At 44.8% G+C, this 15,264-nt stretch overlaps 1 protein-coding gene across 2 annotated transcripts; it reads left to right on the forward strand.

Moving 5' to 3' along the window:
• Positions 1-5,106: 5,106 nt before the first annotated feature.
• LOC117745367 (SLIT and NTRK-like protein 5) lies at positions 5,107-11,238 on the forward strand. Of its 2 annotated transcripts, none has more exons than XM_034553653.1 (2): positions 5,107-6,047; positions 7,794-11,238. In XM_034553653.1, the coding sequence occupies exon 2, from the start codon at positions 7,853-7,855 to the stop codon at positions 10,487-10,489; it is 2,637 nt and encodes an 878-aa protein (XP_034409544.1). In that variant the 5' UTR covers positions 5,107-6,047; positions 7,794-7,852; the 3' UTR covers positions 10,490-11,238. The 2 variants fall into 2 exon arrangements, with proteins under 2 accessions (XP_034409544.1, XP_034409552.1); XM_034553661.1 differs by lacking the exon at positions 5,107-6,047 and adding an exon at positions 6,890-7,160 and having other exon boundaries at positions 7,794-11,133.
• Positions 11,239-15,264: the final 4,026 nt, after the last annotated feature.

Below are 15,264 nucleotides of genomic sequence, written 5' to 3' on the forward strand. Positions count from 1 at the left end.
TTATGTTTAATGTTAATTCATGTGACGAATGTGTTGCCTGCCGATGTCACGCCCTGTGTGAAGGTGAACAAGGTAATGAACGGACGATGCATCTCGGTACATTGAAACATGTTCAGGTATATTTGAATAGCGACTTGATGTAAGGATGTGTTGGAAACTGGTCTCCCGTCAACTTCACAGCGGTGTTTTTTAAAATAAAGAAATTCCCGACCCTTTGGACATTTATGCACATTTATTATTCGGACCTCCGATCGAGCCGCAATCTGTAAAATATCATCTGCCCACATTAGAATTTCATTATCTGCCTGCGTGCCCAGCTTTTAAAGAGATCACCCTCACTGCACGGCACGATACTTTTGGTCCGCTGTTATTCGAAATACAGTCCACACCATAAAACCATTTACTTTTCCTTCTCTTCTTGTTTGCCATTGCAACAACTTCCACATGACTCCAGGCTCTATACATACGGATCGCGTTACTTGTGTCCGCCCTCAGAGAGTGGGGATAAATAATGAGCTGTCTTAAAAGCACTGACATGGATTTGGCTTCCTGATGATTGATTTGGTGACAGAATGATTCACTGACTGATTGGTCAGTTAAACTTGCAAAAGTGTACTTTGTTGCCTGTGCATGAAGCCTAAAGTGCACTCATAACCTTAAAAGCCGTCATGCTCAAATGAATGGACTTGACTTGGTTATGGTTCAGTGCTTTTGTTCCTCTGCACAGGGAGCTAATAAGTCAATCCCGTCCACTTCCTGATACAGCGAGGACGCTCGTATAGCGCATTGTCAGCAGCTGGAATCATTGAAGCCCCTGGTTAAGTTTGCAATGTTACCGATTCAACGTTTTTTTTAAATTACCCTCGCTCGCGCCGGCCCACGGTGAACATCAAAAGGGAAGGGGGCTCCCTGTGCAACTCCTCGTCCGTGCTTTGACCATCAATCGCGGCTGTCGGAGCAGCTGTGTGCTCTCGCTCTTCGGTGGGAACTCACACTCTGCGTCATCCGGAGATGTGATGAATGCGCGGGCTTTTAGCTCTGGTGCTTTTTGATTATAGAACCCGCGCCTTTCGACAGGTAGCATCATGGGAAAAAGTCATACAAAGACTTGGATTTTATGAATCTTATTTCATACCAGAAACTAGAAAACCATCTTGCATCACACCGAACGCAACCACAAAGGGCCCCAGGGGCGTAAAGTGTTACTACTACCTGACCTCTGGACCACAACCATCTTCCAACTTGGCTTTTATTATGATCTCAACTGGAGACCTCTATAGTTCTGTTACGCCAGATTGGACCAGATTGAACTATGCACCTGTAGGTTTCGTGACTGCCTCTCACAGTGACAAAATCTGTCCACCGACAGATAAAGGCCTGGCAAAGTACTGCGAACAGCCCTTGTGGTAGTTCTGCGACAGCAGGTTTTTGGGAATTTTTGCCACTATGACACAACAATACTAGTGATGCTGTCAAGGCACGGAAAGAATACATGTTACATAGTTGATGACAGGTTTATAACCATTGAAGATAGTTCAGATAGAGTAATAGAACTGTACTGAAGGTAAAAATTGGACGGTTTTGGCTGATAAATGACATTTTACTCTGTTGGGATCTGATAAATGTTGATGTGATTTCCTGTTGAGGATCTAAAAGCCTTTTCCACTCAATCTGTAACCAATCCGAGAGAAGATTTTTATTTATTTTGTTCTGTCTGGTTTTGCTCGAGAAATAACAGCTTCTTATGGTAACTGTTTACAAGCCTTAGTGGATGTTAATACTAAGTCTCACCTTTTAATTATCTCAAATAATTGACTGTTTCTGCTGCAAAGTGCATTAACAAGAAGCTTTTTATCAAATCTCATAATGTTCAAGTACTGTCTGTGAGATCAGGCCCATTTTTTTGGCCAGAAGGGAGAGAGGAATTCTAGGTCACAGATGATTAATATCTATTTGTAAATGTTAAATATAGTTCAAGAAAATGTAGCAATGTATTGCTTTCATGAGAGTTGCATTAAACGTGGCTCTGCGAAGGACCAAATCCATTTAGTGGCGTGATTGGTGGAGTGACACCGGCACACAGCATTAGAACACTTTCCCGTTCCCATCCCATCCGTTCTTGCTTGTCTCATTAGCCTTCATTCCATTTTACGGGGCCAAATTGTGCATCCGGGGTCTTTTTTTTTCCGTCATCGATGTAAAGCAATTCTTCGCAGAGAAACGTTTCCGTAATCCTCCGCTGCATCTCGTTATCAACGGAGGCGACGTGCCAGTTGCATTGCACCGTCAAACTGGGATGTTTTTTTTTTCTTTCTAATTCCCCATCGTCAGCATTTCGAATGGATCCTGGAACCACCGAAGACACGTTTTTGGTTGTGACGGAAATTGCTAGCGATTGGCCTCTTGACGCCAGATGAGACCTCAATAGTTAATCGTAACACAGCGCATGTCAGGATCTCTGCCGACAACAGAATTTGCCTTCTGTTAATGCAGACAATTTACACATTTAGAAACACCTTCTGCATGATGATTTAGAAACAAAGATTATATCCTTTCTATCATAATGAATAGGCAATGTATCGTTACATAAACCCACTACAGATCGTTGAAAATCAGATTCCAGGTCTGATAGGATCAAGAGGTTTTTTTTTTTTAAGCTGACCTTACATGGATAAAGGTTGAATAAAATAAATAATGCTTAAGCACACTAAGCCCCTACTCTGAACTCCATTCATCAAGAAAAATTGTAACAATAAATTAAGTTTCTGGGAGATTTGTTGTAAATACTACACCATCGAACAAATTGCGCAACCAACCAAATGGTGCGGCGCTGTGTGGTTTATCCAATATCTCCGTCAGCACAACTCCCGAGAACTGATACCACGACGGCATATTCACATTAAAATTGTCCACGTTCTATAGTTTGATTACCTGCTTTGAAACACGCTGCTTTCAAACACGTTTTATTCCTCAGTGTCAGAAAAAATATGTGAAGATGGAGCTCTCTCCAACTGCAGTACCTGGACTAAACCCTTAGTTCAAAATCAGAATGCTTGTCTGGCAGCGGTTGCCGTGCCAACAGTACCAAACTATGCAAATGTGACGGCAAACTACTGCCAAAATTAAACATAAAACAAAGCTAAAATATATATATTTTTAAATGTTGCATCATTTCCACATCAATACAGGCTCATGCAAAGGATACATGTTAAACTCAACATGGCGTGAACTTTAATTTGCACTTAATAATTTGTACCAGACCTGCTTATAATATGATGTGTTAAATGCAGCTGATCTATGATAATAACGTCCGTGTTTGGAGGAACCCATTAGCCTTTGCGAGGAAGAGATCATGTTCCTGCACGCGGAACAAAAGCCATCTGTGTGTGCGTGGAAACATTCACATTCACACACACACACACACACACACACACACACACACCAGTGCTCCGGCAAACTTGTGTACAAGTTATATCTATAAAGCACGCCATCATCACCAAGCTGCTACTTTATCAAGGGCATCTACCTCTCCCATCAGCAGTACACAATGTCATTTCATTTATTTATTTTTTAAAATTTAGGACAGCTACTCTCCTCTCTTTGATGCCGCGATGGCTCTCACAGGAGCCATCCAGCAAGAGCTGTATTCCATCTCTGCATCCCAGCTGGAGTTCCGCGGGTCCCCACGGGATGGACCACCATTAATACGATTACCGAGACTTTAGGATAATTCGATGCATCTCGACGGCGAAGTTCCGGATGCCACATCCGCTTATTGTCGCTCGGCGCACGCTAAAGCCAGCGTATACGAGTTGACTTATTACCGCACAATACTTGCTAAGTGGGAAATCTCTTTGGACATGGCGACCGCACCAGATGCGAGATTTAATTCGATTTTCTGTTGAGGCTTTAGTTAAGTGCTTCTAAAGTTTTCTTGTCCCACAGCAAGAGGGTGAGAGGGCAGCCGTGGCTTCCGCTTGATTTGCTCTTTTCGACAATAAGCCACGATTTGGTCGAATACAGAGCGCTTACAGCAACATGGCAGCATAAGCGGGCGAGAGTATTTGGTGCAAAACTGGATTAAGCCTAATCCTGCGGTACATTCATTTCTTTCAATGCAGATCTGTTGTAAGTGTGTGTTTTCTGGGACTATTGGCTTAATCCTCATGTTTGGGAGCGTCCATGAAGAGAATGGAGGTGCACGGATGAGTGTTTGCTTGACCTTATTTGTCTCCAACTTTTAATACCCACTCGGCCGACTTAAAGGTTGGAGGTTGCCTCGGTGGGCGTTGCCTGCAGTCAATCCAAAAACGAGAATGTCCTTTTTGTTTTTCGGGCGAGTCGCGGTGTTGAAGCAGGTGTTCAGATTGTTCATCACCCCACATAAAGGTGGAGAGAAAGGGGGTTGGGCTGTGAATAATGTGCTAATAAGTAAATGTATTTCAGTTGTTCAGTATTTCAGTACTGCAGCTCTGCAATCATTTGAAGGCTGTCTAAGGGAATGCCTTTCCAGACTGAATAATGAAGAGGAATGATGAATCCAGGATGAGTGTCGGGCCAGTACACAGCTTCCTCTCGGAGGAAATCAAAAAAAAAAAGGCTTGTTGGGAAGAATTCAGAACCAAAGAAAAAGAAAAAAAAAAAAAATATATATATATATATATATATATATATATATATATATATATAAGAAGCTCAACGTGTCCGGTTGTCTTGACTCTCAAAAGGCTTGTAAATAAGAAGACCCAGCTTGGTAGAAGAAGAAGAAGAAGAAGAAGAAGAAGAAGAAGAAGAAGAAGAAGAAGAAGAAGAAGAAGAAGAAGAAGAAGAAGAAGAAGAAGAAGAAGAAGAAGAAAAAACAGCCAAAAAGCTCAGAGTGACAAATCAAATGGTTGTTGCAGCTGAATTATAATACACCGAATTACAAAGTGCAGCCTGGAAAACGCAAGCCTGCCTAGCTGCCTTCTTTCATCATCATTGTGCTGCCCTCTACGGGTCTTCTTCCAGCCTCCCTCTTCCCTGTCCCCCCCTCCCCACACACACACACACACACACACACCCTACCCCCCCCCCCCCCCCCCCCCCCCCCCCCCAACACACACACACACACCACCTCCTCCACATTACCATACCCCCTTAAAGAGTATTGCACGCATTACATTGCTTTTCATTCCGGCGCGGTGACAGTCCTGAGATTGGGGGGGGGGGGATTTATGCGTTTTTACGAGTCATTTCGCCCTCCACGCCACGGTAATTGTTTCATAATCCTTCCGACCGCTGCAGGGGATGCGCTGGTTTGCACCAACCGACATCAAGTTGCACTAGTTGAAACGTTGGTGGGGAGGATAACGCGTGTGTATATTCAACCGGGATACCGTGTGAGCGATGCGGGGCTGGAGCGACAACCAAAAGAAAGGGGGGTGGTGGGGGGGGGATCGGATTTCCCGCATCCGAGTCTGGAGGAACATGTCCGCTGATCCCCGGTCGATGTGAGCGGTCTGGCAATTGAAATAAAAGAGACCTTTTTGGGCAGATCTATACATAGACTTTGGTACACGCCGCGGCCACCGGCAGCAGACAAGGGGGGGATTCTCGCCTCTCTCCTCCGCTTCGCCAGTGCGCATGGATGAAAGTCACAGTTGAAACGCAGGCGGCGGGTCCTGTCTGATGTGGGATTACCGAGTTCTCCTTCGCCCCCTTTTCTTCACCATGTTCGAACTTTGGTTCTGGCTGTTTTTCCGAGATGATGCTGCTAATCTCTGTCGCCGCTGGAAGAACGCAGGAGCCCGTTTTGCCACGCCGGCTGTCGCGTTATTGGCCTGAATGAGACTGTGTGTGTGTGTGTGCTCTTCGATGCCCGCTTCATGGAGCTAAACACCGAGGAGACTTGACTTTAAGTATTTTTTATTTATTTTTTTCGGTTGACAGCCGACGGAAGGGCGGGCGGTGAAATCACCCAAACCCATGTTTTCACTTAGGTTGGAGCAAAAAGACGGGGCACAGCCGTGATTTTCCGGGATGCTTTGCCGTTTACCGGGATCAGCACGGTAAGAGGACAACGATTTTTCTTTTTTCCCCCCTCTCTATATCTCTCTCTCTCTTTCTACTGCTCGTCTGCGCTTAGGCGTGATGCGCTTTAACTATAATTTAGGAACGGGAACTGTCCGTGGTGCTGAAATCGGTTTTCCAACCCCCGTTCCATTGCTGAAGTTGATCCCATTTTTGAAGATGCCGTTAAACAAGGTGTCTGCGGCTGCTATTGCAACAACAAACCTGCGGGTTTTTATTATGCTCACACATATATATCATCCGTTTTATTCCTTATAACAGCGCTGCCTCTGCACAGGCATAACCGGGCGGCGATAGACCCACGGGGTTCCAAGTTATCTATTTTATAATACCAGAAGCGATGGGTATTTCTAGGCGTTTTGGCAATACACTCAGGTGCGAGGTGGAATGACGTGAAAGCCGGCGCTCCGATCACACATAGCGGCGCGCGCGTGTGTTTTCTCGGGTGTTAAAACGCGCATATTTAGGGAGATTTACTGGGTTCGATGTGTAGGCTTTTGTGGAGCGCACACAGACAGAACGTGTGTGTGCACGCGTGTATGTGTGTGTGCACGCGTGCTCACGCGTCTGTGGCGGAGAGAGAGAAGGAGGGAGAGAGAGAGAGAGAGGGACTATCTGTAACCTTCTATATAGCAGATGCCATACAGAATACTTGATTATAGAATGGTTTACTCCCCGTCAAAATGCAATTTCGATCAGAGATCCGCCACCAGATCAACAGCACTTGCTGATTTGCCTTTGATCAACTCCTCTCGTTTCTTTTTTTTTTTTTTTTTTTTCTTTTTTTTCTCTCTCTTCTTCTTTTTTTTCGCCCGTGGGCAGAAGAAAGGCTGCGACTGTCGCCTTGTAGGCAGATTTTTTTTTTTGTACATTTTCTAACGCAGGCCGGATTTTTAAGATGAACACCGACTGCTTCTCTCTGACGATTTCCTTATGAGAAGCTGTGTTATTATTATTTTTAATCGTCTTTTTTTTTTTTTTTTAACCACGGGATCGGTTTATATTCCCCTCGTCCTCATGTCGTTTGGACGGAGGTGGAGAGAAGAGACCCGACAGTTTCCCCACTGTTACCAAGTCGTCGGGTATGTGGGGTGAGTGAGACGTCTTCACGGTTTACAGGAGTTGCATCTTTGGGATTTTTAATGTTAGTTTTGGAAGATTAAATCGTGAAAGGGGGAAAAAAAAGAAAATGCCACATCATTTCATTGTGTGTGTGTGTGTGTGTGTGTGTGTGTGTGTGTGTGTGTGTGTGTGTGAAAAAGGATTGAATTAGTAAAAGACCAGATCTATCAGTCTGCACACGGTCGATGGCGAAGGCTCCCCCCCCCCCCACCACCACCACCACCACTACCACCACCTCCCAAGATAGATTGAAATTCAGGCGAGCTATCAAAAATGCGCAGTGGCCGTCCACCGCGGGTAGTTGTGTCATCAACTTGATTATATATTATCGTTTTAAGTATGCGTTTATTAAACATTGAGCCAGCTCGCCTCAAAACCGACCCCCCCCCCAAAAAAAAAAAACCCGGTGCCGACACAACATATCTGCATAATGAACACACATTAATGGGCCCACTTGTCTTTTGTGTTTGTTATGAATACTTGCTCTGTCAGTAGTCCATAACTATGATTGCATTTTGTAATACAGTATATGTTCTTTCTTTTTTTTTTCAATGCTTTATAAAACAGAACCCGTCCTCTTTCTTTTCCTCCTTTTTTTTTAGATGACACCTCAAACTGCTACCACACTTGAGTGAGCTGGGGCATCCTCTCCCAGGACAAAATGCATATCTGGATCCTCAAAATAATCCTTCTGATTGCATCATCTCTGAGGCTGGTCGAGATGTATGACAATTATGGGGAGATCTGTCGGAACCTGTGTACGTGCGAGGAGAAGGAAGGGATCCTGACGGTGAGCTGCGAGAACCGGGGCATCATCAGACTGACGGAGATCAGCCCGGTCCATTTCTCCGTGTACCACCTCCTGCTGACGGGGAACCTCCTGAAGAAGCTGTCAGTCAATGATTTCATCAATTACACAGGAGTGACCATCCTGCACTTGGGGAACAATGATATCTCGGAGCTAGAGTCAGGTGCCTTCAATGGACTCCAGGGATTAAAAAGGTTGCACCTGAATAACAACAAGATCGAGGTCATGCGGGACGACACCTTTGCCGGACTGGAGAGTTTGGAATACCTTCAGATTGATTATAATTACATCTCCAATATAGAGCCCAATGCCTTGAGCAAACTACACCAACTGACAGTGATGATTTTGAACGACAACCTGCTCTCTGCCCTTCCCATGAACATCTTCCGGAATGTTCCCCTTACGCACTTGGACCTGAGGGGGAACCGGTTAAAAATGTTCCCCTACAACGGCCTCTTGGAGCACATGGACAAAGTGGTGGAATTACAACTGGAGGAGAACCCGTGGAATTGCTCGTGCGAGCTGATCGCTCTGAAGGCCTGGCTGGAGAGTATAGCCTACACGGCTCTGGTGGGGGAAGTGGTGTGCGAGACTCCGTTCAGGCTCCACGGTCGGGACCTGGATGAGGTGTCCAAACAGGAGCTCTGCCCAAGAAGACCCATGGAAGACTCTGTCAGGCCTGCACCCCCCAGCAGCACCAATGGATATTACCAGACCGCACCAGCTGCCGTCACAGCCTCCGCCACCTCCTCGGCTGTTTTTAGGTCCTCCTCCAGGCCGACCAAGGGCACACGGCAATTTAACAGAACTAGGTTAAAGCCCACTTCCCGAATACCAGGCGGTAACTCTTACAATTATGGCCCCATGATTCCTTTTCAGACCAAATCTCCTGTGCCTTTGGACTGTCCCGCTGCCTGCACATGCAACCTGCAGATATCTGAGATCGGGCTGAATGTCAATTGCCAAGAGAGAAAGATTGAAAGCATTTCTGATCTAAAACCCAAGCCATACAATCCTAAAAAAATGTATCTCACTGGAAATTACATCCCTGTGGTGCGGAGATCAGATTTCGTGGATGCCGTTGGATTGGATTTGCTTCACCTGGGAAACAACAGGATAAGTCTGATCCACGACCGGGCTTTTGCGGATTTAACCAACCTGCGTAGGCTGTATTTGAATGGTAATCTCATGGACAAGCTTACAGGAGAAATGTTTTTTGGTTTGCAGAACTTGCAGTATCTTTATTTAGAGTACAACAAAATCAAGGAGGTCGATGCGGGCACTTTCCGCTACCTCCCTAATCTCCAGCTGCTCTTCCTCAACAACAACATCCTGAAAACCTTACCCGTGGGCATCTTTTCCAGCCTCTCCCTGTCTAGACTTAATCTGCGCAACAACCGTTTCCAAAACCTGCCTGTGAGTGGTGTTTTAGATCAGCTGAAGCTGCTGGTGCAAATAGATCTGTTTGAAAACCCCTGGGACTGCTCCTGCGACATCGTGGGGATGAAGATATGGCTGGAGCAGCTCAGCGTGGGCAGCGTGGTCAACGAGGTCGTGTGTGAAACGCCGCGGCGCCACGCGGGAATGGACGTGTGCTCAATCCAGTCGGAGCAGCTGTGCCCGGACTACTCTGACGCAAACGTCTCGCCGACGCCCCCGACGAAAGAGCCCGCGGACGACGACGGCGGCGGCGCCGTCACCACGGGCGCGCCTCAGAAGTTCAACACCCCGAGCAGCGCCGTCCCCCTCTCCGTCCTCATCCTCAGCCTCCTGCTCGTCTTCATCATGTCGGTCTTCGTGGCAGCGGGGCTCTTTGTCGTCGTGATGAAAAGGCGCAAAAAGTCCCAGAGTGACCGCACGAGCACCAACAATTCGGACGTCAGCTCTTTCAACTTGCAGTACAGCCTCTACAGCAACCGCTCCTGCCCCAAAGTCAAGGCCCCGGTCGGCCATGTCTACGAGTATATCCCCCACCCCATGGGCCATATGTGCAAAAACCCCATTTACAGGTCACGAGAAGGCAACACAGTGGAGGATTACCGTGACCTCCATGAGCTCAAGGTCACGTACAGGAGTACCCCGGATGACGAGAGGGATAGCAGTACGATGAGGAGCCCGACGTACAGCGTTAGCACCATCGAGCCACGTGAAAACCCCTCCCCTATCCCGGATGCAGAGCACTACTTCAGAGGCATCCTGGATCACGATAAGCAGCCCCCCCATCCGTCAATCCCGTCCATCCCGGCGGGCGCCAACTTAGAGTACAAGTACACAGGGCCTGTGTCGTACACGTACAATCCAAATTTTGATGTCAGGCGTCAGTTCTTGCACCCGGAGAGGATAAGAGAAACGGTGCTCTATGGCACGGCACCCAGTACTGTTTATGTTGAGCCCAACAGAAATGAGTATTTGGAGCTAAAAGCTAAACTGCAGTCTGAGCCCGATTACCTCGAAGTTCTTGAGAAACAGACCACCTTCAGTCAGTTCTGAGGAACAGAATCATTTATGTAATGAATGCATTTTCTCTCTTGACCCTCCTTGAAACAGCGGCTCAGTTTATAGGGTGCCTTGGCACGACACACACAAGCAAAAGGAGTTGAAACGGGGTGTGCCGAACAATCTTATATTCTAATTTCTGAAACGTGACTATTACAGGAATGGATACAGCTTTCTGAGACGCGGATGAACAACATTGCTCTACTTAACTGATGATGCAAAATCTATTTTTCTATGGTGACGATCGAAATAACACACAAAATGTAAGTGTACAGGTAAATCTTACCCAGCTTCATTTTCAGGATTATAACCATACATTAAGGTATATTGTGAATCAGAAAAGAAATGTTTATAAAATCACACTCCTGGACAAAAACACTGTACAGCAGATCATCGAAAACTGTGTAGGACTATTTTCTGCTGTAGTCTGTAAGTAAGTATTTATTGATATAATCTGCCATGTCTTTTCAAAACTTTTGATTCTACATCAATATTACCTGTGTCATCATACTCCATGATCCTCTGGAAAGGCTTATGTTTGTAGTTTCATTTACTGTAGCTCTGCATTGTAAAAGTGGCTTTTTTTGAAAGTGGCACACCCCCAATGTTCAAAAAAGACTGCGTCATTTGAAGAAGATGAAAAAAAAAAAAAAAAAAAAAGTGTCTTTGTATGCTTTCTGCACTTTTTGGAAATGGAAGGCGGGTTAGCCTTCAATGAGCTCTCATAAAGGAGATTATTATATTAAAAATGAATATGGGTATTCATTCTTAATATGTAGAACAAAACAAAATTCATAAATGATATTTGAAGTATTAATTATGTTGTGTAATACTGATATTTTAATCAATGTAACACCTATTTTTATACAAGCGTTCGCAGATTCTCTATCCCTGATCAACTTTATTTGTTTTGATTGCTTTGCACTTATTGCACTATATTGACCAAACTATGTTATTGTCATCAAATAAACATGATGTCAGGTTCATATAATGTGCTTATGAGGAAACTGAGGCTGGCTGGTGATAATATACAGGCCCTTTGGGTTCGGTCCGATTTATTTTCACATTCAGAAATGATCAAATTATGGTGTGAATTATGGGATTTGAGAGCTTGAAAGCGGTACCCTGGGGCTAAAAAGTGTTTTATTTTTAAATCAAAATGCAATACATTGGCCAGTAAGAATTGGCTATATTGTGGACTCAATCAAAGCAGATAAAGGTACAGTATACAGTATTTATGCCTCACTCAGAGGGGCAGCTAGTGGAATCAATGGGTCTCAATCAATGAATATTATCTGAGGCTGTCCCTTTGCAATATTACCATGACAACAGCATCCACACTGCCACCTGGCAAGCGATGATTTGGTCATTTATGTAACCACCGTTGGAGTTGAAACTAAATGCTATGTTAGCAAGTCAATGGGTGTAAATTCGCACGCTGATATACAGCTGATGAATTTAGGGTTTGTCATTTCTCTATTCCTTATAAAAAAAAAAAAAATCTAATTGGTTTCACAAGTGAATAGTTTGAGAAACATGTCTTACTTAGGAAAAGCTTTTGAGAGAATATTTTGGAAAATGCTGCATGTTCTTTTTTTTTGTTGTTCTTTTCAATCTTTTAATGCGCTTGTTTCGATTTTTGTTGAAGTCCAACTGAAATTACATTTAGTCATCCCTTTTTGTTGTCGACATGTTTTTTTTGTTTTTTTAAATGTGTGTTTTAATGTCAATAGTTTTTTTTAGTTTTTTTATTTCTTTTTTTATTAAAAAGGATGGAAAAAAAAAAGGTCTTTGGGGAAATATTAGAAATGCTCTTTTTCGCTCGAGCTGGCCTGAAAGGGGGGAGGGGGGGGATGTAGAGTTGCACCTTTTTTTGGGAGGGGGGGGGACCAGGGACCAGGGACCAGACACAAAGTGAACAAACACACCCCGTAGCCCACATGTTACCGAGGAAGACAGTTAGCGGTGTGAAAGAATAAGAACCACACCAGCATCCAACGAGCCTGTTTGCCGACGTGCTGAGCAGCCTGACTTTGTTCCACAGAGCCGCGGTGCAGGAAAAGGACGGTGCGTCTCGTGTTCGGATAAGAAAGGAGACCGTGGCAGAGCCTCGGCTAATGTGTTGTGTTGCAGGCTGAAAGTGTGATCGTCTGCTCTGCAAGATTTGATTGGCTGTGTCTAAAAAAAAAAAAAAGAAGAAAAAAAAGGTCTTCATCTACGCAGACAAAAAATTTTTTTTAAAAGGAAACGGAGGGGAGGGGGGGGGGACACCAGAAAATGTAGCATATAGATTTTTCCCTATGCTGAAGGAGACGAAAAAATAATGCGTTCTCATTTCAGTTGGACTTTAAGTTACTCTTCACTTGACCCACTTAAATCCAATATGCAAAGTAGGCCTATAAAAATGCAAAGGACGCACCGTGCCACCATTTTCAGTGTGTGTCACCATTTAGGAATTCAATGTTCCCCAACTGAGACGGGCAGGGATCTCTCTGGAGGCGGCCGCGTCAGTGTCAATCTGTCCCTTGTTTCTTCATTTAGAAGGAATTATCTGGATTATTGTGGATTTATAACAAGATCAGCGAAAATAAGTGTCTTTTTTGCAGTCATCTTTTACTCAATATTAGTGGTGTGTCAGGCTGCACACATTTTCTTTTCTTTTTTTTCTTTCCCCAATGACAAAAAAAACACCTCCCAAAAAAAAAAAAGGAACATGAAACCGGTCTGCTCAGGGTCCCTTCTTTTGTTGGATCTTTTCACGGAGGCCCAGAATGAGAACAGAAGGCACCATTTGGGAGATGAGGCGTCCTGGAACCGAGTGTAACTGTGGATGTGTCATACATGTAGCAGGGGACGTGAATCATATCTATGAGGTGTGTGCAGTCGGCCAGCATTGGTGGCCTATGGGATGGCACAGTGTTGACAGTTTGACACAGATTCTTATTTATTCGTCCTGATTGCCAATATGGGGGGAAAAAATGAGCCGTCTAGTGACAACATGTTTTTTTTGTTTGTTTTTTAAATGTCTTTTGTATTTATTTCCTATAACATTGTATTCTTCAGATTTGAATAAGTTCACAGAACTCCAGCGAGAAGAAAAAAAAACAACGGATTTAGCACAATTACATAATAACTGAATCATGCAAATGTGTTTTGTTATTACTGTATCTGTGCGTATGTACATTCTGCCCACCCAAACTCCCAGAGTGGATCTTCATCACTGTTATGACCCGGCACCCTGTCCCAGAGTAATGGACGCATGAAGCGTCGCACTGCAAAATGGGATGTAGTGTGTGTTTGTGTGCAGGAGGAGAGGGAGGGAGGATGGGAGGGAGGATGGGGGGGGGGGGGGGGGGGGGGGTGATCTTGCCAGTTGAAATAATGCTTTTAATCAGCCAATGGGCTCTTAAGGTCTGAACACAAATGGAGGCATCAAGGGAGGGCAGAGAGTTTATTATGCCTTCTTGGGTCATTCAATTTATAGCCTTTCATAAGCTATTTCTCGCTCTCCTTTTGTTCGCCCCAATCCAATCTGATGCCGTGCCTTCTGCTGCTGGAATGATCCTGGCACCCCCCCCCCCCCCCCCCGAAAAAGCAAACAGTGAGACTCCTGCAGTGGTCAAACATCTGTATTCGGGGTGGGGGGGGGAAACAGAAAGGTCCCCCGAGATGAAACGTCTCATGCGACACAAGAGCCGAGCTCGGGAAAGCGAAGCACATCCTTTGACTGTTTTCACATGAAGAGGCGGCGAGGGGGGGCAGGAGGGGTGGGGGGGGGTGTATGGTGACGGGCAGTTTGTGTTCCAATATCTTCTGACGCGCTCTGCTTCTTCGCACCGTTTCAGAGCGAATCAATGGGGGAATTGTACGACGCTTCCGAGTGTTGCCTCGTCACTCGGCTATTTTCAGTTGAACGTCGACGCGGCTACGATGGCGGTCGGTGCCTCGAAATACACCGCGCTAATGACACATTTCCTGGATTTGATTCGCCGGTTATTTTGCTCAGCACTGTACTCTGTGGCTCATCAGACGGCGCCCGGCGGAATTTGGTGTTTATGGTAAATAAAAACAGCTTGATGCTACTACACATGCACGGGGCTGGTTTTACTCTGAAATACGTCTGGTACGGTTAGTTCGGGCCAATAGAATGTGGTTTAATTTGACGCCATGTGAACTGGTATATTTAAAAAAGGTATACAATTAGATTTGAACTGTATTATTTTTAAGACACCTCACGTTTAGGTGGTGCCACCTTAAAGCTCTGATCTTCTTCGGGGGGCGACTGTGGGTCAGTGGTTAGCAGGTCCATCTTTCAAACCAGGGGGTTGGTAGTTCGACCCCGCCCTAGTCGATGTGTCCTTGAGCAAGACACTTAACCCTGCATTGCTCTCCGTAGCTGTGTCTACGGTGTACAATGTAACATGTAAAGTGTCTTTGAGTATCTTAAAAAGCCCTATATAAATTAAATGGATTATTATTATTATTATTAGGTTATGTTGCGATGCGTTACCAAAACAATTTTGCCGAACAAGACATTGGATCCCTTGTCGCTGGATTAGCTTCCATCTTCAGATTGTTTCGACAATATGTGTTTTTTTGTCGTGATGTAAAATAGTAAAGCATAAGCAAGGGTATTGTATGCAAAAATACAATTTCATTCTCTTATTTTTATTTTTTTATTTAATTTTTTTTACAGTTGTGTCCGATGCATTTATGGAGAAAAAGAAAAAAAAGGACTTATTAACTTTACAGGACGGTGTGTCAACAGA

The sequence above is a fragment of the Cyclopterus lumpus genome, chromosome 2 (genome assembly GCF_009769545.1).
Source record: "Cyclopterus lumpus isolate fCycLum1 chromosome 2, fCycLum1.pri, whole genome shotgun sequence".
Lineage (NCBI taxonomy): Eukaryota > Metazoa > Chordata > Actinopteri > Perciformes > Cyclopteridae > Cyclopterus > Cyclopterus lumpus.